Genomic DNA, 26044 nt, shown 5'->3' on the forward strand with positions numbered 1-26044 from the left:
ACTCAACTGGCTTGAACTACTGTTCGTACTGAAGTCAGTGGCAAAGCACGAGCTGGGAACAAAACTCAGCCCCCGTTCAAACAACATTTCATTTAAAGGGCCTTAGCATTTCCTACGTCGTTTAACTCCGCAATGCTCACATGCTTCTGCAAGCTGCCACTTTAAGACACTAGCTAAAAATATTTGCTTTATCTGAAGTCAGATGAATAAATCCTCCCTACTGTTGGGTACACAGTGTGGCAGTGTACAATACAACTGCAAATTTATTTGTTAGAAACTGTACATCTGTTATGATTTACGCTTGCCAAAATATTATTCTTTATGGCAACAATTGTTTCACGGTGCTTAAAGTTTTTCACCTCCGTGCCAGGAATCTCATATGGGATAATTCCATGACCTTGGAATCCAACAGATACATTCCACATCTGTCTGGTCTGGGAAAGCCCGAGTTTGTTGTGTGAAAAGCAGAGTGGGAAACTGAGACCTGGAAATATCTGAAAATACAAAACCTTGCCGGGCTGCTGCTTTTTTTTTTCTTTTCTTAATTACCAGTTTCAAGTGCAGTAAATCAATCTCACAAAAGCAGTTACTTTGCTTCTGTAAGCACGCATTCATTTCTCAGCCTGTCTTCAAATGAAGGGACACAGTACAAAGGTTAAAAAAAAATTCTATGGCTGGAAAAAAAGAAACCTGCAGCCTTGAAATACTTAAACTAAATCTTGTTGAAGGCTGTGTCAGACATAAATGAACAGAACACCCAACCTGCTGCAAGGAAACAACGCGCTGCTGCCTGTGGCAGTCCGTAAATCTCAGGGTAATATTCTTCTCTTTAGGTTTCTACCAGAAAATGACCACAGACAGCTCTGTGAGCAGTGGACCTACAAAGCGTGGTTTCCTGTGACTTTCCCCCATGCACATTTTGTGTTATTCCACTAATTTTGCTGAGCTCATGCTGCAGTCTTTGCATTTCCATGCTTAGAGCCTGTTGTAGCAGCTCTCACCCTGCCATGGTCTGGAGGCAGATGCTGGACAGAAAGACAGCAAAAAAATGCTATTCTCAGGGTGAGGGGGGGGAAAAAAAAGGGATCAGGTGAATCTGATTCATTGGCAGAAAAAGGAGCCTATGTACTCCTGTCCATAGTAACCACGGTGATATTCCTGGTTTCAATCAGGAATTTTCCACTCAGTCTGGAAGTGCCCCTTTCAAGAGGTGTGCACCAGGTGCGCTTCAGGCTGCGAATCCCAAGGGTGCCAGCTCCCCTGGTGGCAATGTCCTTCTGCAGGACCAGGAGATGGAAAGTGCAGCATCCCACAGGATGGCACTGAGGAAGGCAGCACTGCAGGCTCACCACAGATGAGCAATTTATGGAGATCAAAGAGAATGGTGCAAACAACTGAAAATCCACACTCTGTCCTTGCTGCCTGCAAGAACCTTTTTACAACAGAAGTCACAAGGTCCCACCGGGAACCAATATTTGTGATGCTGGTGATCTCTGCAGGTATATGAAAGACTTACAGATTGGTAACTGGTATGTCTAAGGCATTCTGCAAACAACCGTGTTTTGTAATAGCTCAGTATCTTGCCCAAAAATTCTGTGGCAAAGTGTAGCTTTGCACTACTGCACATACTCGGCTGCAAAGGAGGCTGCATCCTGGTGGTGTACGCAATGGTTTCTGCATGCATGGAAGCCAACAGACTGGCTGCATTTGTTGAGATCTGGACTGTACAGCCACAGAAATCAATAAACATATGAAAGAACCTAATGACTACCAGATATATTGTGACAACAAACCAGCTTTCAACCAACATCTGTAGAAAAAAGTGCTCCTAGTGGCTCGTACCAAACCTGCAGATGAATCTAACATCGAAGATGCAAATTACTCCTGTGAAATCAGGTTTAAAACACAGATCTGGAATTTTCTGTGAGCAGACACAAATATTTCTGCAGCACAAGAAACAGCAGATAACTGGATGTTCATTCTTCAAAGCAGAACAATGCAGGCAGCTTCCAGACTAAGAAACTATGCAAGGTTTACAGTGGATGGGTGAGGTGAGCAGGTACTTTATGATTACACAGTATGCAGTGCTAATACTTTCTTACCCATTCAAGTCTTTACAGCTGTTCCTTCGTAGGGGGGAAATAAAGGCCCTTGGTAATTCTTTAGCAAGCTGCCAATTTTCCATATGGGATTTGATGGCTAAGAAAATCAGGTTTTTCTAGTCATGCTGCTGCAAGGAACAACAGGATGCTCAATAATACTAATAGATATAAAATATTCGTATTTCCAAAGAGGCACAGTAGTTCCTCAGTTCTTCTTATACAGTAAAGATCTTATTAATGAGACAAAAAACAACATCTAAGTAATAGTTAATCTGGTTTTATTCCCTCACTATTGATTCGAAGGCTCATCATATATTTAAAGGTCCTCGGTGTGTAACTGCGTGCTCTGCAGGTGTGGTTATTTGCACCGACAATTTTGTGAGCATCAGGAGAGAAACTGTGTTCATAAATCAAACACATATTTCAACACCAGTGTCCAACACTCAAGAGGGGGGAAAAAGAATGGAATTTTAAGTGTCGTATATTGATTATGAACTAAATTTTGGCTGCCTTGAGTAGAGGCACCTGTCCAAAAAATCATCCTTAAGCAGCAAAGGAAAACCTGTTGTCCCCTAAACCATTTGGAATGGGTTCTGTGCAAACCCACTATCATCTGCATGGTGCAAGGTCTCTTTCCTACAAACAATCATGACACAGCACAGCATCTGATGGAACCCAAGATGTATTCCATGTGCATACAACTGTATTCTAAAGCAACACAGTGACACCAGCTTCATTACATCCACCTGATCCACTTTCCCTCACCAGAGAAATTCACACAGCTGCTACCCCTTGTACCACCACTGCCTTACTGCTGGTCATGTAACACATGGCTGAGATGTGCACTTGAACTGTCACCACACAGCCATATACCAGTCTAAAGATTTGTGCAGGGACACTCAGAGCCAGCACTGAAAAATATGTCCCAAACTCCTATTTCAATCCATATGCAATCATATCCTAATGCTGTCTTGTTATCCTTAGTCTCTCAAATGCCTTTTTATAATCTGTTAAATCACAGTGTTGAAGTATTTGTGTGAGATATGGAGGACCCAAATATTTATGCCAGAGAGGGAGGAGAAATCCCATCAGCATCTGCTTGCAGAAGTGAGATGGTGCAACTGAAGTGTCAGATAATCTCCCAAAAAGATGTCAGCATTTTCAGCTGCCTGACAGATCTGTCTGCTTGCGTGAGAGTAAACAAGAAAATGGCTCCACCATTTGGACTGAGTTGAAGGCAAAACAAAGAACAAATGATCCATTTTCAGATCAGGTCTCCTGTTCCAGTCTACAGATGTTCGCTGCAAGTTCCCTTCTAAGTCCTTCTGGGAACAAAGATCAGCGCACCGCGTGGCTGGCCAGCCTTGTAAAATACAGACAGTTTGGAACAATCCAAATAAATGAAGTAGGAAAGAAACCTTCAAATGGTAAAGACAGCAGACACACCTTAACATTCCTCCGTGCCTTACACTTTCCTGTAAATCAGGGACTGTCCTGTGATATTTCCACAGAACTGGTGTCCGTATTCATCTGAATTTTGAGTCATTCTCCTGGTTTATGTGGAGTTAGTTCATATTTAAGAGTAAGAGATTAAGCTGCAACCAAATGCCTTTAATACAAGATCTTGATCTTTACTGGGAAAAGGCACAGCTGATCAGGGTGCCAAACTTACCTCTGTAATAATGAAGAAGTCATCACCGGGCTCTCCCTGCACAACAATTTTTTCTCCATCTTCAAACTGGACAGGTTCCAGCGCATCAGCCACTGTCAGCCGCTCCCATTTATCCAGGGACTCTAAAATATTGAAGATCATAAAACTTTATTATAAAAAGATTCTAACTTTGGCAGAAGATCCGTATCTAAACTGACAGCTCCGCAATGCCTGGTTCTGTTATAGAAGAAACATTTCTTTCATCCAGGCACTTTGCATGAACCTCAAGTTGGGAAACATGAATACATTTATTCATTGTGCTTTCGACTTTAGTAATCACTCAGATAAGGATCTTAAAAGTTGGACAGGAATAGTTGGCTGCAGTTCCCTAGGTCTGTGATCAGCTCTGCACTGACCCAATGCTGCAGGAGCAGCTCAGCTGCTTTGAGACACCGCTGAGATCCTCTCTGGCCACATCCTGCCCCAGGTGCCAGAAAAGGTCCTGGTCTTTTCAGCAGCGTTGCTCTCAAATGGTTAATTACAGCCTTCTAAATAAGCGCTGCAAAGGTGCTAATCCAAAAGATTGCTCCTGGAGCCAATGTGAGTCTCTGTTAGCATGCACAGCAGTGGAGCTCAGCCTGCCTCAGTAAAGCTGCACCTCTGTTTCATTTGCAATTTTGGCCATTGGGACTGCACACAGAAGCATAAGAACTGCTTTTCTTTTCCTTTTGCCACTCAGAGAAAAAAAAAAAAAAAAAAAAAAAAAAAGCTATAAAACTTCAAAGTAAACTTCAATAAGAAATTATTAACAGTCTGTTTTATGAGTAAAGGAGCTCACAAAGCCTGGCTCCTGTGGCTTTGTGTCCTTATCGCCTACCTGCAGCTGCCTCCATTCCTTCTGATACCTGCACGGCAAAAGAGTCTGCAGAGCGGCCAGCCCTGGGCTGCTCACCAACCTGCTGGCTTCCTCCCAGTGCCTTTCTAAGGGACAAACTCTGTCTGTCCTGCCTTTGGGAAGATAAGGGATGGTAATCTGTGTCTCTTTCTTCTGCCTCTTTGCATGAGAATTCAAGAGAATTAATTGCATTTGAACTTCTGCCTTTTATATCAGATTTGAGTGAGAAAAGCAACAGGATTAAAAGTTATTAAAAGGAAAAGATAACACAATGATATAAGCCTCAGAGCTTTCAAAAGTTGAGCTAAAATTCATGTACTAGAGCTCTACTGATTCTTGCTTTACTCATTAGGAATTACTGAACAATTTTAAGTGCCTTCTATGGCTTCTGACAACAAGACCAGACTTGGGTTGCTCACTCAGACTCTGTTAGTTCAATACAGTGCTCAGAATCATTGTGGGAATGTGAAAGAGTTGTTCTCTAAAACCCAAAAAGCCCCTTGGCTGAGCCCAAGGAACGCACAGGGTCTGACAAGAATGAGTGGGTGATCACTGCACGAAAGGTAAGCTTTGAGTCGCGTGACACAAATACCTCTTAATACTTCTATGCACTTTCTGTTGCAACTCGAGAAATAATTACTCCTAATACTTTTCCCTCCTATAATCACTGATGGATGTTCCTGGTATATTTGTGGCCTTTCGTGTAGAACCATCGATATAGAAGTCCAAGCTTGTACAGTCAATGCCACATTCAAACAGTGCTCTGTTTGACTAAAAATAAGCATAAAACTCTTTCATACAGACTAGAGTGGGCTTTTTCTCTTTCTTTCTTTCTTTTTTTTCTTTCTTAAAGAAAGAGCTCAGTAATTAAGAATGAAAAGAAAGAATCTCTTTAAACTTCTTCAGTTGCCTTTATGAAAAATTCAAATCTAATTCCAGCTCTAGTCACGAAGCGTCTCTCTTTTGTCTAAAGGAATTATGCCACTACAAATGCATTGGTTGATGGTTCTTGCAAGCAGGGTGCCATACAGAACTTTGTATATGATAGAACTTAACATTTGAGTTGCAGAGTTAAATTCGAGCAACAAAGAAAGCAGACCAATCTTTTCATTTAAATTCATTACTGTACATTTAATTAAAGGCCAGGGAAAATATTTCAATTGATTTGTTCCAATGCATCTTCTTAGACAGGCAGCTAAAAAATCCTTAAGATTAACAAAATAAGTAGGCCGCTTCGAAAGTAATGCCTCCTATTTACTTTCATGGATACTAGTACAGCTACAAAGAGCACAGTAACACTACTTGATAGGGCGAATTCTAAGCTACCAAACACTGTTTTTCAACATGGTCATCGCCATTAGCTGTGCACTGTCAGCAGTGATGAAGAAGAGCCTACTTGTCCAGGTTCCAGGAAATCTAGAAGCATCACCCCTTTCTTATCCCAAAAGAAACTGCCCATCATTTTACCCAATGAGGGCTGCATCATCTTCAACTACTTCTTTGATGAGGAATTCATGCATTGCTCTCCAAGGTTGCACTCCAAGGGCTGCCATTTTGACTCAAAGTGTTGACACCACAACTCGTCATCACTAATGAAGCAATCCAGGAAACTGTCACCTGTATTGGTTTAATAGGTCCTGACAAATTTCCATACAGTGTTCATTCTGTTCCTACGTGAGTTTTCATGGGTAACACCTGCTTTTCCAATGTTGCTAAGAGCATTTCTGACAGTGCCAATATTCAGCTCCCTGATCAGTTCCCTGATCATAATCTTCTGATTTGTGCGGATGAACTGATCAAGACGTGTCTCATTTTGTGGTGGGACAGCTGTGTGCGGCCACCCAAAACATGGCTTTTCTATCATGTTGCTGTCACTGCTGCTGAAATTCACCCCTCACCCCTCACTGTGCTCACATCCACTGTTCTTTCTCCAGAAATGTTCAGCAAGTGTTGATGAATGTCAAGGGGCAATGTTAAGGCATGAGGTGAAGCTGACTTCCTAGCACCACTTTGAGATGTCTAAAATACTTCTGTTTTCCTGCTGTCATCTACTCTTTAGACACATGAAATAAACCCTTAGACATCTCACCTAACTTCTCTCTGTTCCTGAAATGATGTGTTATTCTGTCCAGTGCTTATTTGTGCTTAAAAAACGTCCAAGTCTTGAAGCCCTCACTCATTTCTTACTGGGTTTGAAAAACCATCCTACAAAGCAGGATATAGCTGTCTTGCAAAACCACGTGCTTAAGGAAGTGCACCTCTGAATAACTGTTCTACTCTGCAATTGTTTTGAGATGTCTCACTGTAATTGCTTCCGATTAGTACAGGTGCAGAGATGCTTTTTTTCTTTAAATACTCACTGTAATTAAGCATAATTTATGCTTTTAATACAGAAAGTTTTAAATTAAGCATAAAAGAAGGCATTTAAATGATGTAAACTTCATTAATAAGTAAGCTATATACTTGGCTTACTTTAAGCATGCAAATAAAGTTGAATATTTCAGGCACCTCTCCAAAGTTCAAGTCTATTCTCATGAAGACTCTCATATTTCAGGTGCATAAGCTCAAATCACAGAGGAATATCTTAAGCATGAAACAGAAAGTGTTTAAATAGGAAGATAAATACTTTAATTAGGTAGGAAATAAATCCTCAACTTTTTTTTTTCAAAGTAGCCCTAGTAGAAGCATGATGTTTCTCATTCAACCAACATTTTATTGCACTGACTAACACCGTCTTCCTTATTAGAAGTTTCTGTTCTGCTAATGGTGATTGATTGGTCCGGCATTATGGGTTTGTTGTTTTTCCTACTGAAGGCCATCAAGAACATGTCTGAATTTTGCGGCTATCACATTAATCAAAGGGAAACAAAATCCAAGGACAAGAAGCTAAACAGATGTTTTAAGAATGTGAGACAGAGGCTGTAAAAGGCGCAGGAGAAAAAAATCAGTCCATTTTGATTTGTGAGGTTAGTTTGCTTAGTGCACATAAATATAGGATTCCTGCAGGAAAAAGCTTCTCACCTGCCACCTGGAAGGATGTAACTGACTTTATGACAAATCTGTCACTCTGTTCTGCTTTCTCTTCTATCCACACACAGTTACTGCAGCAGCAGCAGCTACTGAAAGGTTACCAGTGCGTGTCTGCTCACATATTTAAGGATAGATTTGCCCTTCAAAGTAATGTGCACCGCTTATTAAAGAATGAGAAAAACAAGTCCTAAAAAGAGCTCTTTACACTTTCATTCCTTAGGAAACGGTGCAGCTGTGAGATCTCCTGTTTGACCACCACTGCTTTCATCATGCCATCAAAGACCAAAATTCACCCAGCCAACATGTAAAACAGAGGAAGTAACATGCAAGTCCAAAGGGCAACTGACCCAAAATGGAGACCTTGCTCAGGAATTCTTCATACATCTTCCGCTTTCTCAGTGTGCTGCCCTGTTATTAAAGGAGAGAGAAAAAGAAGGTAGGGCATTACAAAGTATTTTTGTGATTTCTTCCTACGGCTGCTTTCTTTTTTTCTCCCCTCCCCTTCCAAATCTTAAGCATAGCCAGTATAAACAGCCAAAGGCAAATGTTTCCCCATAAAATGTCTGGGCAAGTTGTGTTCCTGATAAGGAAAGACAGAAGGAATCGAGTTCAGCCCTGGTGTAATTTCACTGACTTCACCGACTTCCCTGGTGTTACTGGACACCAAGGATGAATTGTGTCCATTACTACAGGCACACATTTAGCTCCATCAATTAACTCCTTAGCTAATTCAATACATATCTTGTTACCAGTGAGGCCCTACCAGAAGGGAATTTACAGTGACAAAGTGGATAAAAGTGCCCCCCTCACAGATCCCATCCTCTCAGGTTAGAAACTCTCTAATGCTGGTAGTGTTTGTGTGCCAGCCTGTCCTTGCATCCTGCACAGTGCTGTACGTACTGTTGCTGCTGAGAAACCTATTGATATTACAATTTTAGCACAATATAAATGTTTTGGAGCAGAGAATCCATCAATGCATGCACAGTCAGCAGCACAGCCATTCCCAATTCAGATTTTTTGTGTGATAAATTACTGGAGAAACTTAGGCTTACATGAAGTTTGATCACTGCAGAGAAGCCATTCCAAAAAGTGTTTTTGTCACAGGTTGTTATGAATATACACAATGCAACATTACCAATACAAAGATTACTAATAATCTAAAGCTACTGAAAAACAGCAGTGACTTGGAAGTAGCAAAGAGGAATGGCAGGGCCTTCCTTCCACTGTGCCATTCCAGTACATGGCAGCCCATGTCATTTCTTACTGTACAGACTGTGGTGGATGTCACACACAGAATCACAGAATCACAGAATTACCCGGGTTGGAAGGGACCTCAAGGATCATGTAGTTCCAACCCCCCTGCCTAGCAGGGCCACCAAACATACGCCTTTACTAGATCAGGTTGCCAGGGTCAGAGGCTGCCTGGTGCCTATGAGCCCGATCTAGAGAACAGGAGTGCAGCAGCATGGAGGTGACAACGCTCATCTTCTGAAGAAAGGGAAATGAAGATGGCATTTATTCTCAGGCCAGAAAGAAGAGATGGCAAATGTCTGTGTTCTCTGTTCCTACAAGTGCTGCTCAGGTGGGGCTTGATCCAACAACCCCAAAGCACAGGCAATTCTTCCACCAAAGCACCAGGCTGCAGCTCCAGCTCCTAACAGGAGCACCAGCAGAAGCGGCTGGGTTTCCTCCTACATTACCCTCCTCTCCAGGGCTACCTCTGCTCTGGAATTAGCCCAGCAGCAGAAGCCCCTCCGGGGTCTCTGAGGCAGCAGCACCAGCTCCCAGGGTCCCCCCTTTACACCCCGTCCATAATTTCTGAGCCCAGTGATGACAGTTCCCCTCTCGGAGATAGCATCAGTAACCCCGGTCTGACCTCTCTGTCTGACAAACCTGGTTCTCAACCTCGGAGGCCCCTGGAGCATTTGAAGTGCCAAAAAGAAAAAAAAAAAAAAAAATGAACTTCAAACGGAGGAGGATCTGCAAACCACGCCAAATCCTGACAGCTCACTGCGAGACAAAGAGCGGAAAGCTGGACACTGCGCAGTTGTTGCTTTTCCTCCCTGCAATCGAGTGGAAACTAGACCAGCAAAATTGACAGCTGTGGAAAACCAGATTGGTGGTTTAGTGTGATGGGCCGGGGCACCCAGGGACAGATGGGGAAAATGCTTTTAAAATGACTGTGGACACAGATGAATTTTAAGAAGCAGTAATCAGTGGCCATAAGTCCCGTCTGACCACAGGTTGGAGTATTTAGGGATGCAGACGAGACCCAGGAAAGTGGGAACTGCTGACATCCTGACAGGTTGGGGCAGTGAGAGCCCATTGCTGTGGGAGCACAGGGTGTTAGCTCTTGGCTGAACTGAGCCAGTGCAGAGATACAGAACTCACTCTGAAGACAAGAGGGAAAGGGAAATAGTTAATTAAATGTGCTACTACTTGTACTGAGATAATATCTAGAACCTCAGCTACAACCGGGACTGCTCTTAATGTGTAAGTGGTTCCCAGACAGCACGCCTGGATCCCCATTCCTCTTCCAGAAGGCAGAAGTCTGGCTCACCCTCATGCACTCACCAAGGCCAGGACACTGCTTTGTTTTCACTGAAGTGCATTTTCCTGCCCAAGCTCTCATAAGCACAGTGAGGGGAAGAGATCTGGAAAGAGCACTACTCTAATGTAAGCTAAAAAAAAAAAAGAAACAGCAGTAGAAATCTTACAAGCAATAAAGCATGTGCTTATTTCCATTGGTATTAATCGTCTTTCCTCCCCATGAAACAGAAAAAGAGAACATGTCAGCTGCTTACCTTCCCACCTTCACTGATCAGCCTAATATTCCCTTTTTATCCCTGGCCATACATGCAATGTCACTTTTCATTCAGAATTTCCCCTTTTATACTTGCTTTATTTGGTCTAACTGCTCATGAGTATGAACTTCATCATGACTCCTTCTCCTGCCCTCCAGGTGGTTTCTGCAGAAGCATCAATCAGCTCTCTCACTACTATATTACTATTAATATTACTAAATTACTAAATTTGATCTTATGCAGTATTTTCACAATGCTCTAGAAGACTGCAATGGTAACTGCAAACTAGGAGACAGCAGGTGAGATGTGGTTTGCAGCATCATCCTGAAACAAGAAGACGGCCAAGGCTACCTTGGTTTGTGAATTCAAAGACATCATCCAGGAATGAAGTCCCATCTCCGTGACTCTGATGTGACTTTGCTGGTGTGCTACACCCTGCCTGCATATCTCTTGTGCAGAGAAGAGCTCCAGACCTGAACGAAACCTGAAGAACTGCTAAAGCCCTTGGGGAAAGCTGACAAGGAAAGAGCTAAACAACTTCAGCCTGTGTAGGTTACCTCAGCACCAAGATCATAGGTTCATTATACCCATAGCTAGCATGCACGCTTGTAAAGGTTTTAAGCAGACAGAGGTAATCACCTACACATATATGACAGAAAGAGAAGATAATTTAGTCAGCATAATTTGACATAACTCAAAGTAATAGGAGAAAATTGGGAAAATCTACTTTAAGTTGAATATCAAAGAAGTTTTCACAACTTAAGATTTATTCTCTTGCAGAAAAGGTTCCCAGGAGAAGCAAAATTCTGACTGACTGAGCCAGGTAACAACAGTAAATGTACATGAATAATTCTGTACTGGAAGGGCTTTTGATGGCACATTCTAGAAAGTCTTTATTACTTCAGCTCTTTCCAACCTATTAATATCTTCTTATTTCAACAGTCACTGCTTCTCCTCTCCCTGCTTTCCTTTGTTCTCCTTCTCCCCAGTTCAGAGCTGACATGAATGAGCATTCCTTCAAGAAGTGGTTCTCCCTAACTGTGAGGAGCTGTTAATGTTCTAAGCTGCAGTGTTCCTCCCTGAAACAGTCACAAGGAGAAACAAGTCACTTGTGTTTGCCAAATCCAACCAGGAAAGTGTTCAAAGCCATTTTTAGGACCACTTAAAAATTCTCAGGCTCTAAAAAATGAATGCTGCAGAGATTACAACACATCATGTTGAATAGAACCGATGCATCTATTTTCCAGCTGTCTCTTCTTCATTTCCGCTGCATTTTTTTCCACCTTCCTCCCCATTCCTCCAGTCAGGTCTCTGCCCTCCTTCCCCTCTGCTTGCCTCTTTGCTTGATCCCTCCAGCACTCTCAGTGCCTTCTTTTTTCTCCCTTCCTTTGGCATCGCAGACAGGCTGGCAGCAGTTGACTGGGTCCTTCCTAGAAATCCCCACCTTCATTAAGAAGCCCAACAAATGGCTACCGAAAAGCAAAGCATGGCTCAAGTTTCAAATAAAAAAGCTATGCTGGCAGGTATGCAGCTGGCAGGAAGCACTGGAATGGCCTTCTGGGCTGCTCCAGCCCTGGTTAATCCCTGGGTAAACCTGATATTGAACGATGCTTAGGGTGTACATTCTTACAGGAGCCTGAAAAGAAGTCAACAAAACAATGCGATACTGGCCCTGAAAACAGAATACCCCACAAGACCCTGGCTGCATGGATGTTAGAGAGAATGCAGGCTTCACATTCGCTTTAAGTTTTGGCAATCACGCAATCTATTATGGAAATGCTAAGTCCTCCTGACTTGATTTTATCTCAGTGGAAAAAGGCACTTGCTAAAGAACATGTACTCAGATTCAAAGCTTTGAAGAGATGGCAAAACAAAGCCAGAATACCATGAAAAAAAATGAGACACAACATTAGGAACTGACTAACACTGCTTTGTCACTACTTATATCCCAGTATTACAGTTCACTTTCCATGAGCAAAATCTGCCAAACAAGCAAAAAGTGCTGAACGCAATGCAATTTCATTCTCAGAGTCAGGTAGCTTGGGCCATGGGAACCATAGGAGAGTTAAATCATCCTGAACCAGGCCCCCTTGCAGAAGAAATTACAAGAAATTAATACTTCAAATTTCCTCAGTCTGGGAACTGAATTGTCTGGGGGATCAATCTGATGTAGGGATACAGACATTTGCTTCTCTGGTATTTGTGGTATTTGCCATATTTAGAATACAAATATTGTACTACCCTGGGATGTTCCCCGCTCTGTGATGCTCTTGAATCCCAATAGCAAAGAAGAAAGCAGCAACATTTTAGCAACTGAATTAGATGAGGATCCTAAGGCAAAAATTCCTCTCCCAGAAGAATGTAAATAAATAAATAGAGAACACATACATACAGTTGTGTTTGTGGGTGAGCACGCAGAGAAAGTGTGCACAAAGAACTGCAACAGTGTGAAAAGTATGCAAGTTAGCACAGATAGTTTTATGTAACAAATGGGACACACAGATGTGTCAAGATTTGTGAGCATACTGAGGGGGGAACACGCTGAAGTGGTTTTTGTAATCCATCTAATACAATGAATTTCATGCTGTAACACTTTGTCAAGGATTGAAGCGAAAGTCAAGCAGTTTCTCTGCAAATCCTAACAAAAAGAATGATCCCAGCATTTACAACCATCACAGCTGCTAAAACAAACTTGAATGTGACCCTCAAGCTATCAGGGTACCTAGACAGAGACAATGAAATATAAAGAAATATATCTATTTTGAAGAACTTCTTCTGGGACAGGCTCCAGTAATAAATGGATGACAACTGTAACTAAAAGCCAGCAGGAGCTTTTTGCATCAGGCTTCATCCACCCAAAAAGATGGAAAACCAAAACTCCCAAACCTCCCGTGATACGTTTTATTCGTCCCATAAACCAGTCAGTATGGAAGAGATGTGTAAGTGGGAGAAATGGAAGTAAGCAGAAATACAAACCAGAACTGACTGCGTGTGAAGCAAAGAACCAAAGCAGAGCCTGCAAGGAGAAATGAGGTACGGAGTCAACGTCTCATGACAGGATAAAATCTTTTTGGCAAGAGCGGACCTGAAGGCAATGATTCACAAATAAATATTTACAACTTGAGTAAAATTTTAACGCCAGCTTGAGAAAAATGGGGCTGGTCACATCCAGGAAGGAATTCAGCCCAAAGAAAAAAACCATCGTGGGTCAGGGAGGGGCTTGATCTGACTGCAGAAAAGAAAGAAAATAAAGCACCATCCTTGGACAAAAGTATTTGCAAACAGGAAATTAATTTTAAAAACGCTGTTCCCTCTCAGTTTTAAAATCATGATAAACGATGTATTTCAAGTTATCCTAACTAAGCATTGCTGCACCTCATTTAAAGGCAGAAGCTCTTCTGCATCTAAAATATCCAGCAGCTTTCTAGAAATGTGAGGTTAGAGGCTAAATGGCAGGAAATCGTGTTTCTGGGACTTGAAAGGCACCAACTACTGCCTCTTAAAACCAACTACAGCAAAACCAGCCGTGTAATGGTGGAGTTAGCTTCAAGTATGAAATACAACCACCGAAACATGATGTAATTAATTCTTGGGCTTGAGGAAATGTGTAGAGAGCCACAGTAACCTGCCCTCACATGAATGCACCAGACAGGTGTCTCATTTCACCTACAGCCAAGGAATTATCCACGTACAAAGAAACGAAAATATGACAGAATCCGTGTAATATGGATAAGGAAATTGCATTTGAAGTGGACAGCACTAAAAATAGGGCACCTGCAATACCTGCAGCAATTATTTCACTGCGCTACCTGAAATATTTCATACCTAAGCACTGTGAAAATTACAATTATGATGTTTGAGTATTGAATGTAATTGAATTTTTAATGGTCCCAGCTGTGAGGGAAATACAGAAGTATCTTGCAGAAAGGCCTCAGTTACTGCTGCCTGCTTCTCTACACCGGGAAGCATTGAAAAAGTTCATCCTGCTTAACAACATGAGAGAGGACAGTATGTTTGTCACCATTACTCCTCTATCTTGCCCTTCAGCTACCAAGATGACACCCGGGGATAGAGTGCACCTCCATCTCCTGAGATCAGAGTGATGTTCTTTCACGTGATACAGAGTTCAGGTAATGAAATACGGAGCGAAAAACAGTAATGCTTCACAGGGACATCCAACAGTCATTACAAGTATAAACAAATATCATTCTCACATTCTGTTTCTTAAGAATTAATCATTCAACTGTAAAATCCATTCAATCCTTTTTCAGTTATCTGCGACATCCACTGGAAATATATATTATCTCAAAATGCACAATCCTTTATGCTGAGACCATAATATAATTTCCTTCAGATCATAATGAAATAATGGATCTTTTAGGGACAAATCCCACAGAGAAAGAAGTAAGATTTCAGTAGAGCTATCTGCTAGTTATCAAAAGAAAAAAGGAGTATTTTACAGAGAAGGAAACAATATGCACTTTGAGATCAGAAACAAACACCACCCAAAAAAAGTTATGATGTTGCTAAAGTAAATCACCCATCAATATTTCCATTTTAAACTTCCAGCTCAAGAACTGGCAGCCAATCCATAACACACAGCCCAGGTGCCCAGAAGGACAGAGACCAGGGAGTTTGAAAGGAGCAGAGCCATGAGCCAACAGCACAGACTGCAGCGTCACATCCTGAGAAGCATTTAGCTGTCTGCTGGACTATGAGATGGAGGGCAGAGTCCACATGTGGCTTTTCTTAACAGCCTCCCTAGCACTGTCTGCCTTGAACAGTTTATAAAGCAAACTGGAAGGCCCCATAGGCAAGGTGTAGCGATGAAAGACATTCTGAGGTACATGAGGAGACTTGCATTAGTTTAGGAGGGTAATGGAGGCTTCCTGAAGCTTTCCCAGCTGTCTGCAGTTATTCATGTATAGCAGTTATTATATACATTATTCAATTGCATTTCTGAGTCAGCATCTTTGTGCTGAATGTTGTCACCTTTTACTTTGCTTCATTTAGTTACCTAATGTTGTTGTGCTGTCCTTTCTCTTTTTTTTAGGAACAGAGACCGCAGAGCTTTCTATAATCAGCGTTATCTGAACAGAGAGTAGCACTGGCACTACAGAAGAAAGTAAAAAATATCAGTCCCATAAACAAGTCATTCTCCACAGACTTACCATTAAAATGCGCCTGTAGCTGTCTCTGTCGATGCCCCAGAGCTTGAGATCTGTCTTGGCCTTGACCGTGGCAGCTCTGGGTGTTCCATATATCAGTGCCAGCTCCCCAAAGCTGCCTCCTTCTCCAATGCTGGTGACCCACTCTCCATTGACATAAACCTACCATACCAAAACACAAAGTGAGAAGCAAAATGAGACCGGGGTCTTAGATGCAGTTCCCTCCTCCTGCCCATTACCTATCAAGCTATCAGCAATTTCCTTTCTAATGGTCAGTGCTGTGGACAGTGAAACAAGAGCAGAACAGTCTCCTCAGTCAGTCAAAAAGAGGGCAGCCACCTGCTTTGTGGACAGAATTTCAAGTCATCTTGCCTCAGCACAACGACTGTATGTACTCTCCACAATTCCAGCTCCCATGGTTAACTGGCATCAGGTTTTCCCTTTTGTGTTTGAGGCTCAGAGAGTCAACAAGCAGAACTGTCACAACTTCAGTTTTATTAACACTGTTGGGTGTGAAAGGAAGGAGATTTGTTGACATGTATCATGAGGGATGCTGAAAAGCACCACGGCCATGAAATGAAAAGCACTGAAGAAAAGTTATCCTTTTCTTTGGAAAAGGAACTTTTTTTCCTTCCCTAAGCTTAGTGCCAAGGTATGAATGTATCAGAATCTCCTTTTCTCTTAGCAAAGACTACCGAGCGCTTTGGATTTGGGTAGCTTCCCAAATCCTCCACAGAATTATCCTTCCATAACTCATGTATCAGAACGTATGAAGCAGTAATTCACCCAAGGGCTGTTTAGGTAATATATCTTCTTGAAATACAGTATGGGTCAATAGCACTATAATTTGAGACATATAATTGGAGAAGCCCTACACTTGGGTGCTATGTACAACCTTCACTGCAGGAAAGAGGACTTATGAAGGTGCTCTATGCTGGGCTCAATCTGCCCTTGATGATACATCCCATAAGACATAACTGTGCATTCTAAGGCTAACTTGGGTTCTGTATTCTGCAGCTTGCTTGTAGCCTTGCTCCTATAAACCTCCACATCAAGCCCTCTTCATCCTGCTAATGAGTTCAGAGGGTAGGAAGGTCTGTGTGCACTTATCCAGTATGTCCCAATCTGTTACAGACCAGTGACATCAGAAATCAACCAGAATGAACTCAATTTCTATGGGAACTTTGTGAAGAAAAATACTGTGAAGAAAATATGCAGGTATTCTCTGTCATCAGCAGGAAATTATGGGAAAGCAAAAGAGCATAGCATATTATCAATTACTGTGTAACAGATGAGCAGGTTTTAAAAATATATGAGTTAAAGCCACACTCAAGCTAGGCATGAGAAAAGGTGGTGACCAAAATAAATGAACTGGGGTCAAAATTCAATGAATTGTCAGTATTAATTTTATTTCTACTTTCATTTTATGATGAAAAGCCATCTGATGAGCTACAGCTGGAATCAATCCCAATTTATCTTCCCGATACCCAATTAAGATCTGATGCAGCTCCTCCTGAGGTCAGTGAAAACCTGGTTGAGTAGGAGCTAAATGAGGCCGTGGAGCAGTTCAGCTCATCAAGAAACCTGTTGGCAGCCAGCTGAATAGGAACACCATTAGCATCACTGCTGGACTTTGAGCAATGTTGCGGTTCTTTGTGCTCCTGGAGCATCTGAGGATCAAGGGGTTGATATAAAGGGTAAAAATAATCCAGCGCAGGCAGGTGGTAGCAGGCTGCCAAGCTACAAAAGGTGTTTGCCCTTCTTTTCCTTGCCACCACAGAGGTGGCACACAGGAGAATATCAACAGCATTTCCTCTCAAACCTTCACACTCACTGCAAGAAGAAAAGCTCACAGAACTTTTGATTCTTCTCGATCCACCCATGGCAAACTTGACCACATATCTGAACACAAGGACATTTTAAACTCCCTCACTTATTGTGAGGTAGTTTGGTAAAATGATTGGTTAAATGCGGTGACAGCTTCTTTGAGGAATATAAACCAGGGTTCGAATTATAAACTCACACCAACACATATTTTTTTAAGCAATATGGTTGACATTTCTTTTTAAAGCAGAATGCATTACATGACTGTCGCCCAGAGGGAAATTAAGATGGTAAACCTCGAGACAGAGCAAGCCATGGACAGACATTCACTGTTGCACAGTTGCTGTAAACAGAGGCTACTACAAATCTGCTCTAAGACTTCTTTAATTTTACTGTCTTACTTGACAAGACTCCCCAAAACATGTTTGACATCCAGCCTGTAAACTGTTTATGCAAACAGTCATCCCTCCACCCCAAGGGTGTCAGGTTTAAAGTACTCTGAAGAGAAACCACATCACTGATCTGACAGTCTTTGGGCTCAGCATTCACTACCCCAATAAAAATGTCATTTCCAATACCAGCTTCCAAAACGACAAAACAGCTTGAGAATAACTATTGTTTTCTGAGAGGAAAACCACTGCACTTCATTCTCTGGAAAGGCCTAAGTCATCCATCAACTTTTGTCTTCACCGCGATGCTGAAGTGCACTGGTGAAACATTACAGTGCCATTCTGCCCTTTAACAGAAGCTCCACGAGTCCCTTTTAAATCAGTTCAAAAGAAGATAAGAAGTAAAAGGGAGAGGAGCTCTGTTTGTAAGGTGTAGGAAGTAAAGCTATTTTAGGTTCAGAACACCTTATGAAAGCCAATATTACACAGCAGCAGCTCAGATGATCTTCTTTATCCTAAAAAATACTGCGGTTTTGGCTCAAGTGTTTTTAGGCAGTTGTGAATTCTAACCAAAGAAGCAAAGATACAAGGAAATTAGGCCTAATTGTTACTCAGCCTGCTCTGTAACAATTGGAACTTCCTTCTTTCATGTAGCTGAACAGGAATGTATGACTGCAGATGCCCAAATCTGATGGGGAATAAAGTCACCAGGACCACCTACATCCCACAGATCAAGAGTATTTAAGATTTCTATTGTTTCTCACCATTGAGTACCAGCAGTACAATTCCTGTGGGCTGGAAAATCATGCAACTTCATTCAATTCAGGGTTTTTTTAGGAGGCAAGTGGGAAAAACCTTCTGTGAACATCAGCAGTTCCATTCTTCATAGGCCACGATATGCATATGTGCTGTGAGAGAACATGCAATGAGTCACACCGTGCTCAGTGTCATCGGAATGCATCTTGGCCTCATTCATCTTCATCCAGAGAAGCAGAGTGTGACTTTAGTGTTAGCAGTAACAGAGCCACGTTACACCAAATGCAGGAGGGGAACATGGATCTTGGAGCTGCATAGGAGTGACTTTACTAAGTTCTCACTCACGTGCTGCTGATTTCAAGCGAACTTTTTAGCTTTTCTTTTAGGGTTTTTTTTTACTGCCAGTTTGTGATCTCTGTGGACAACCTAATTTGTTCCAGGCACTGCAACTTTCAGATCTTAAATCTCCTCCCTTGAATCTGTTTGTAATAATTTGTGCTTTGTGTCTTGTCAAGTCTTAATATTTGTTATCCAAAAATGAAGATGAGACTTATTTCTTCTTGGAAAAATAAGCAAGTCTTCGCCATGAGGGATATTTATATGTGGGTAGTTTTCCCAAATAAAGCCAGTGCTTTATTTGTACTGTGAATGTGCTTTTCTTAAACATAAACACACAAACTTGGAGACTGCTCTCAGAATCCCCCAAAAATCCAGGGGAAAACTCCAAACATGAAAAAGTTCTGTTTAAAGTCTCCAAGAAATATCCTGAAATTAGAAAAGCGTTGAACAGGAAGAACCATAAAGATGGAAGAATTCAAACAAAAAGCAGTCGATGGATGATAAAATATAACCAGCTTTAAAATCCAGCTCTATTCTCACATAAAGCACTGTGTAATTCTCATCTTTGTATATACGAAGCAGACAATTGGTATATACAAATAAGAGTTTCAAGCAGATTTGACCCCCAATAAAAAGATAATCTTATTTTATAGCTCCAAATATAGCTTAATACAGTAAAGAAGCTATTGAATAAAAACACTGAAATGTTTTCATTTTGATTCTCACCAAACTGTGTCTCAGTGGCTGTTGTTTTACAAGAAGAAAACCTGAGAATGTCTGTACAGGGTTGCTGTGACATTAAATAGAATGGGAAGTTACCAGCTCTAAAAACACCAACATCTATTCTAAAACAGCAGCTGATGGTGCTTTTTAAAGTAGGGGGAAAAAAAAGTGAGGTTGTAAGATTAAAATAATAAACAGGAAGCCGTTTTATATTTAGAAATATGGATTAGAGATTTTTGCAAGACACATACTTTAGCAGGTGCTTTCAAGATCTTTAATGGAAACTATAATTTAAGCTCGGCCAGATTTTGGCACAGGTTCACATTTCCTTGAGCAGAAACCTTCTGGTAGACAGCTGACCTCTAAGACTTCCAACCTCACGCCTTTAACTACCCGGTACAAACTGTATGCGGATACAGAACCAGGTCATGAGCTTATGGTTCCCTTCAGCCCTGAAGGGGGATGAGGAAGGGCTGTGACTGACAACTCCATCGCATCCCTTCACACCCTGTGCCTGCCTTGGTCCACTACCATTCTCATCCTGGTTCATACACCTGCTGTGTGACAGAAGGAAAGCAGGTTCTCCCACACCTACCCCATTACTGGTGTTCTGGGATGTACTGCAAAGCAGAAAGGTAACGGCTCACGCACCATTTAGCTGAGCAAGTATACGAGGCAGATGGCAAGCTGCTGTAAAGAAATGACCTGAGAATAACAGCCAGCAACAAGAACCCTCCTTTAGCTCCTATGGCTTTCATATTCTTTGAAGAACACTTTGATTTCTTTAAAGTCATCCAGTGGTGTTACCCACACACCTGTGCATGGCTGCTTTTACTACCTTGAAAACCGCTGCTACATAATTATATATTTTCCTCACTGCCATTAGGAAGTGAGATTAAAACAACCCTTCTGTATGACAACACGCACCCTTCTCCCTTATTCCACAGCTCACTGTGTGCAGGGCACAGTGCTTGCTAACTGAGGGGGGGCTGCATATGGCTGTCCACAGTAATAACAAGAAAGAAATGTACAGACACTTCATTCTGTGGGCATGACAACAGGGCTGGTTCGTACTCTAAGAATGGCCAACAGCTGAGGATAAAGTGTTATTGTATTTAAAAATACATTAATAAATTGTAGTTCTAATTTGACTCATTATTTCTAAGCAAATTTGAGAATCCTCTCACTCTTCTGGGTGCCCACCCCCAGACTAACAGTGAATTACTTTAGAATGTTTGGGGTTTCCTCTCACCACTCACCGCTTTTGTTACTTCCACTGTGCTGGTACTTTGGTTTTATTCTCTTAGTTGAAAGGTTTTCAGCTTTGCCCCGACTTTCATCCAGGAGACAGGAATTTTATGATGGTCACCGCCATTTCCTTCACCTAATTTTTTCATGTGCACTCGTTGCTTATAAATCACAGTGTACTCAGAGCAAACTACTCCTTGAATCTCCAAGTCCCATTATACCTGATCGCGGAAACAGAGAAAGCACAGCCTGGCCAAGGGTGAAAAGCCTTGCTGCACATGCCAACACTGGCTGAACTAGGCAGATAATGGCTCGAGGCTTTAAGTCCCAGGGTCAATTATCTACTCTCCAAGTAGCTTTTTTGTCTTGGAGAAGGATGGAAGCATGCCAAAAGAGTATCTGGCAAGGCTTAAATGAACTGCAGCTCAGTTACTAGCGATCTGGGTTTTCTTTGGACAAGAAGAATTACAGCACTGCTGCCCTGAAAGTGGAAGAACTTTTTCTGGGGAGCACCACATCTGCAGTGTGACAGTGCACACCCGTGGGTCTGGGGTCTGCCACCTTACACAGGAGCACATTACTGGACATAAGCAAACCAGCAGCCTTGGTCACCACTGTCAAAACCACCTATACAGCTTAAGAGCCTAAACATACCTGCATTGCAGTGACACTGAGACCACTCAGTTACTCAAGCTGTTTCTTCAGATTTCACCCTAAACATCTCAGAAGCCTCAAAGGATTTTGTAATGCTCTGGGATATGTAGTATTGTTCTGCCTAAAACGTTAATGAACTCCAGAAGTCATTTAGAAATGATGTGAGTAGGTGTTTCTTCTTGGGCCACTTGTGGTCAAGAGTATTTATTAAAGAATTTCAACTCTAGCCACAAAATAAAAACAAGCTGAACCTCTGATAGCCAAATAATACATTGAGTTAGATGTCTATCAGAGGTTCTGCTTGTTGGTTTTTTTTTAACCATCAAGAAGTTGTTTTTGAATTATGTCAGGTTATATCTGGGAAGAAAACTAAGGTTTCCATCTTACCTGACAGAGAATGCAGCCCCTGGTGCCGTGAGGAAGCCCTTCTCAACATTCACCACCTTGAAAAAGCTCTGAGATCATTTTCTGACACCATTCATATTCCCCTTATCCCCAGGTCAAACACTGAAGACCCTTTTCTTCAGGGTTTTTGGTCAGTACTGATTGTTTTAAAGAGAATTAACCTGTATCTTCAAGATGTGCCTTTATGTACATCTGTGCATCTGATTCAAAGCTAAGGAAGTAATCAGGCCAGGTACAGGGCCTGAAATTATGATTTTAATACTAAATTTCAGCACTGCTCTATAAATATTGCTCTTTTAATTTCTGACACCGTGGATGTGGCAGTTTTTGCTTCTGAGAGGTATGTCTGATAGGAACAGTGAGTCAGACGGATTTCCTGAGCAGCAGCTTCCAGAGGCAGAGGCAGCGTGTGAGGTTTCTCAATCCCCAGCCATACCAATTAGATGGTCTCCTGCCACAAACACACTTCTAAAAAACAACTTGCACTAAAATAACTTTGTGCTCCTGCCTGGCTTTAAAACAAATCACTTTCTTCTTTAAACTCTCCGAACAAAATTCATCTGGGCATCTGAGGAGCAGCACTGCTTAATGAGCAGTCCTACCCAACATCGCTGGTATGTGAGGCGTGTAGGAATTCAGACAAATGAGAATCTTGCAGCAGAACTGAACAAGAGTCAGCCTCATACAGCACAAAAATGATAAGAGGTGAACAGATTGCAGTTTGGAGGGCGGTTTCAGAAGAAAGAGTCATTTCCAAGCCTTGCTGATTAACCCACCACATATTCCTGTAAACATTTTGTGGTCTCACAGATCACTTTACACTTATAATAATCTTTGCTTTATTAATACGCTGTATTGTTCACGTATTTGGACCTAATTTTAAACACAAATTAAGGCTTCTAAGATGAAACTAACTGCCCGAGGCTGCATCTCAGTTTGGAAGGAAAGAAAAAACCACATCAGCTAACTGATTAAAGAAAATATTTTCCTTTTGGCTGATCTGAACCCTCGGGTGCATTCCAGCATGGTGGCCTGCTCTGCCAAAGACTGCACACCTCCAGGTGTGGTTAGGGTTCTGAAGATAATGTCATTTGCTTGTTTTTGATACCATATTTTCCTGCTTGGAATGGACAAATAAGCTGGGATGTAAAACATGCCAATTATGAAATTATGCACAAATGACTTAACACAACAAAAGCGAAGCAATGAGACCAATCCTGTGAAATCTATTCCAAGAACAAAGGAGACAGAACCACAGAACATTGCTGGATCAAACCGTGTGCCAGAGCATAAAATGGAATTAGGTAAATTCACAATAGGTATCAGACTGTAAGCGTGTACTTACATCCACCTCGCCTTGGTCAATCACATAGAAGTTGTCTCCTTCATCACCTGGAAGCAAAGTATAAAAGGTGGCTGTTTCCTGAAGGTCTGCTAAATTAGTCAATAATTTCCTGTCTCTGCGTTTAATTCTGTACATATTTGTACAGGTTTGTACAGCAGATTACTTACAGGGAGATTCATTCTCTGAAAGAGCTGTGCCTGTTTTCCTTCATAAATCAAAATGTCACTACTATTTCTTCCCAGTATCTTTCAGTTGCATTAATTTATCTCTTTTGATTGATTCAACACTTCAGTGAATGTAAACATGCAAGAGGCTTTATATCCTGAGGGCACTGAAGTCCTCCACAACACGCTGCAGGCATGCAGGTAAGTTGCCAAGTGTGATAACTACGATACAGCACAATGAGGTGTTGAATATTCCCAACAACCATGAAAATATTTTCCATCTCTAATTACTCTCAGCTAGAATGTGCCACCCTTATGCATTATGAGCTGTGCTTCTCTTCCTGAATATCTGAAGTTAAGGAATGAACATCTACATTTTCAATACGACTTATCTATGTTTAACTGTAGCATTTTGAGACCATAAAGATTTAGAGTTGGAGGGCTCTACATATATTGAGCCTACATCAGTGGATTTATCACACAGCCAAAACACCCACAAACCTCTGGAATATGGACACTGTTCCCATTAAGCAAATAGGGCGAACTCTCAGATGATGAGATGTGCATTGTACAGTCTCAGCAAATATGCAAGGGTGAAAAAGGGGGAAGGATTACCTTGCTGTATGACTGTTTCTCCTGCGATGTGTGTAACAGGAAACATGGCATCAAATATGTCACTGGAAAAGGAAAGAAATGTTCGTTAATGAATCAGCCTTATTTCTTATCTAGCCGGTAGACCTACATTTGTTGTTTCATTGAGACTTCATTAAGAGATATTGCAGAAAAAGAAAAGGAAAATGTTAGATGTGAGTGGAAAGTGAGCCCCTGCTTGGTAACAACTCAAAATAACTAGTTTGGCACAAGCTGTGCTTTAAAACTGTGATTCGGTGTATGCTATTTTGCAAGAACTCCTGAATAAATTGCACATAGGCCACTTCTTATAGCAATGCACACATGAGGCAGCTTGAGTATTTTATTGTCTAAGCAGACAGATTTCAGATTTTCAGCTGCAATCAGTATGAGTCCCAGCAGTAATTGCTAGATGCCTAAACAGGAGCTCTGCTCTTGTGAACATCTGGCCTCATGCGTACAAGCAAAACCTGTTCCACAATGCAGAGTATGTTTGGAAAGGTAGATGGCTCTAAATTAATGTAGCATAACGACTGGCTAGAGATTACACTTACAGTGCAGAAGATGGGAGTCCAAACTCTGACAATCTTAGTTACACTTTGGTGAGTTACCAGCGAGAAGGGAATCTGACCAATGCTATAGAAACACTGAATCTACAGACGAGCCTAATGCTCATTAATCATTGCTGAATTACACACCTTACTGTGTTCTTAAGCATACTGTCGCATATCCTTAAAAGGCCAGGCAGAGCAGTGAGGGCGAGAATGCACCCTGCACCAACACTTCGGGCAACTTGCCCAAATCCAGTCCTTTGTTTACTGAGGGATACAGCAGGCTCCCTGGAGCCTGGGCTTCCTTTCCCCACACCAGCATTTTGGGGAACTTATTATTTTCAGATGCATGAACAGTACTGAGAAGGGTGCTCCCCACCTCTCTTCACCTTCCTATGCATCAGGAGCAAGGGCTAAGATAAACAGCACAAATAAAAGGCAGCCAGGAGGAACTGTGAACTGGTCTCTGCTGGTCTGGTGTGGGACCGGTCCATTCATGGACCACCAGAAAGAGATGACACACTTCAAACTGGAATGGAGCACATTCCTCACTAACACAAAGGAGTGCAAGCAAGTGAAGAAACGTAAAATTTTCATCAAAACAGCCAGAAGATCAGCAACAAACCTACGTTGCATTTCAGTGCCTTATATGGGAAATGCATATTGTAAAATCCCATTATTAGCTTATTTCCTGTTCAACTGTTCCAGAATTTATTCAGGCTCAGCTCTAGGAAATGTTTCACTCCTAAGTTCAAATTGGTCATGTCTTTCCTCTTAAGCAGCCAGAATGGTTTTGCACCCAGGGCTGAGATGGAGCACCATAGCTCTGTGTCAGCACCTCCTGCAGCTCTTTGCCTCTGCCTGCAAAGGATGCTGAAACCTGTGCTAAGACAATATATTTTGCCTCTGTTGTTTCATCAGGCTCACTCTGTGCTATTCCTACTCACATTCAGGAAATATATCCATCACAGGTAACAAGCAATTCCACGGACACCAACTTTGCACCCTATTTTGAGTACCATTACAAAGACCTATATTAAATCATTCTGAAAAGTAAGTGGCCTGTATTCTAAAAGCCACCAAACTCATTCTTAATGAACTTAAATGGGATCAGCATTTCTCTGGTTGAAGACTGCTCTGTTAGCAGAAAAGCATGAGTGTGCAGCAGGCTGTGCAGCTCCTGTGCCCACACTCAGCTGAATAGCTGAGGTTCAGATGTGACGGGGGAAAGCACCACGATGCTGAAATGAAACAGTCACTGGGGAACCCTGTATCAATCAGACAAGTCAAACTGCTCTTTAGTAGCTCTGGAACCTGGAAGTTTGGTAACACAGAGCCTCCTCTGCTTCCCCACCGCCCCCCTTCC

General features: G+C 41.9%; 1 protein-coding gene across 3 annotated transcripts in view; it reads right to left on the reverse strand.

Annotated features, from left to right (window-relative positions):
- Window positions 1-26044, reverse strand: part of PRKAR1B (protein kinase cAMP-dependent type I regulatory subunit beta) — an 87790-nt gene that overhangs the window by 14616 nt on the left and 47130 nt on the right. For all 3 annotated transcript variants that reach the window (XM_015876891.3, XM_085513850.1, XM_085513851.1), the window contains 5 exons: window positions 24113-24174; window positions 23334-23380; window positions 15654-15812; window positions 8026-8086; window positions 3775-3896 (listed from right to left, as the gene is read on the reverse strand). In XM_015876891.3, coding sequence (XP_015732377.1) covers window positions 3775-3896; window positions 8026-8086; window positions 15654-15812; window positions 23334-23380; window positions 24113-24174 — 451 coding nt within the window. The remainder of the gene's footprint in view (window positions 1-3774; window positions 3897-8025; window positions 8087-15653; window positions 15813-23333; window positions 23381-24112; window positions 24175-26044) is intronic.

Source organism: Coturnix japonica, chromosome 13 (genome assembly GCF_054131305.1).
Source record: "Coturnix japonica strain WE chromosome 13, WE-NBRP24, whole genome shotgun sequence".
In the NCBI taxonomy this organism is placed as follows: Eukaryota; Metazoa; Chordata; class Aves; order Galliformes; family Phasianidae; genus Coturnix; species Coturnix japonica.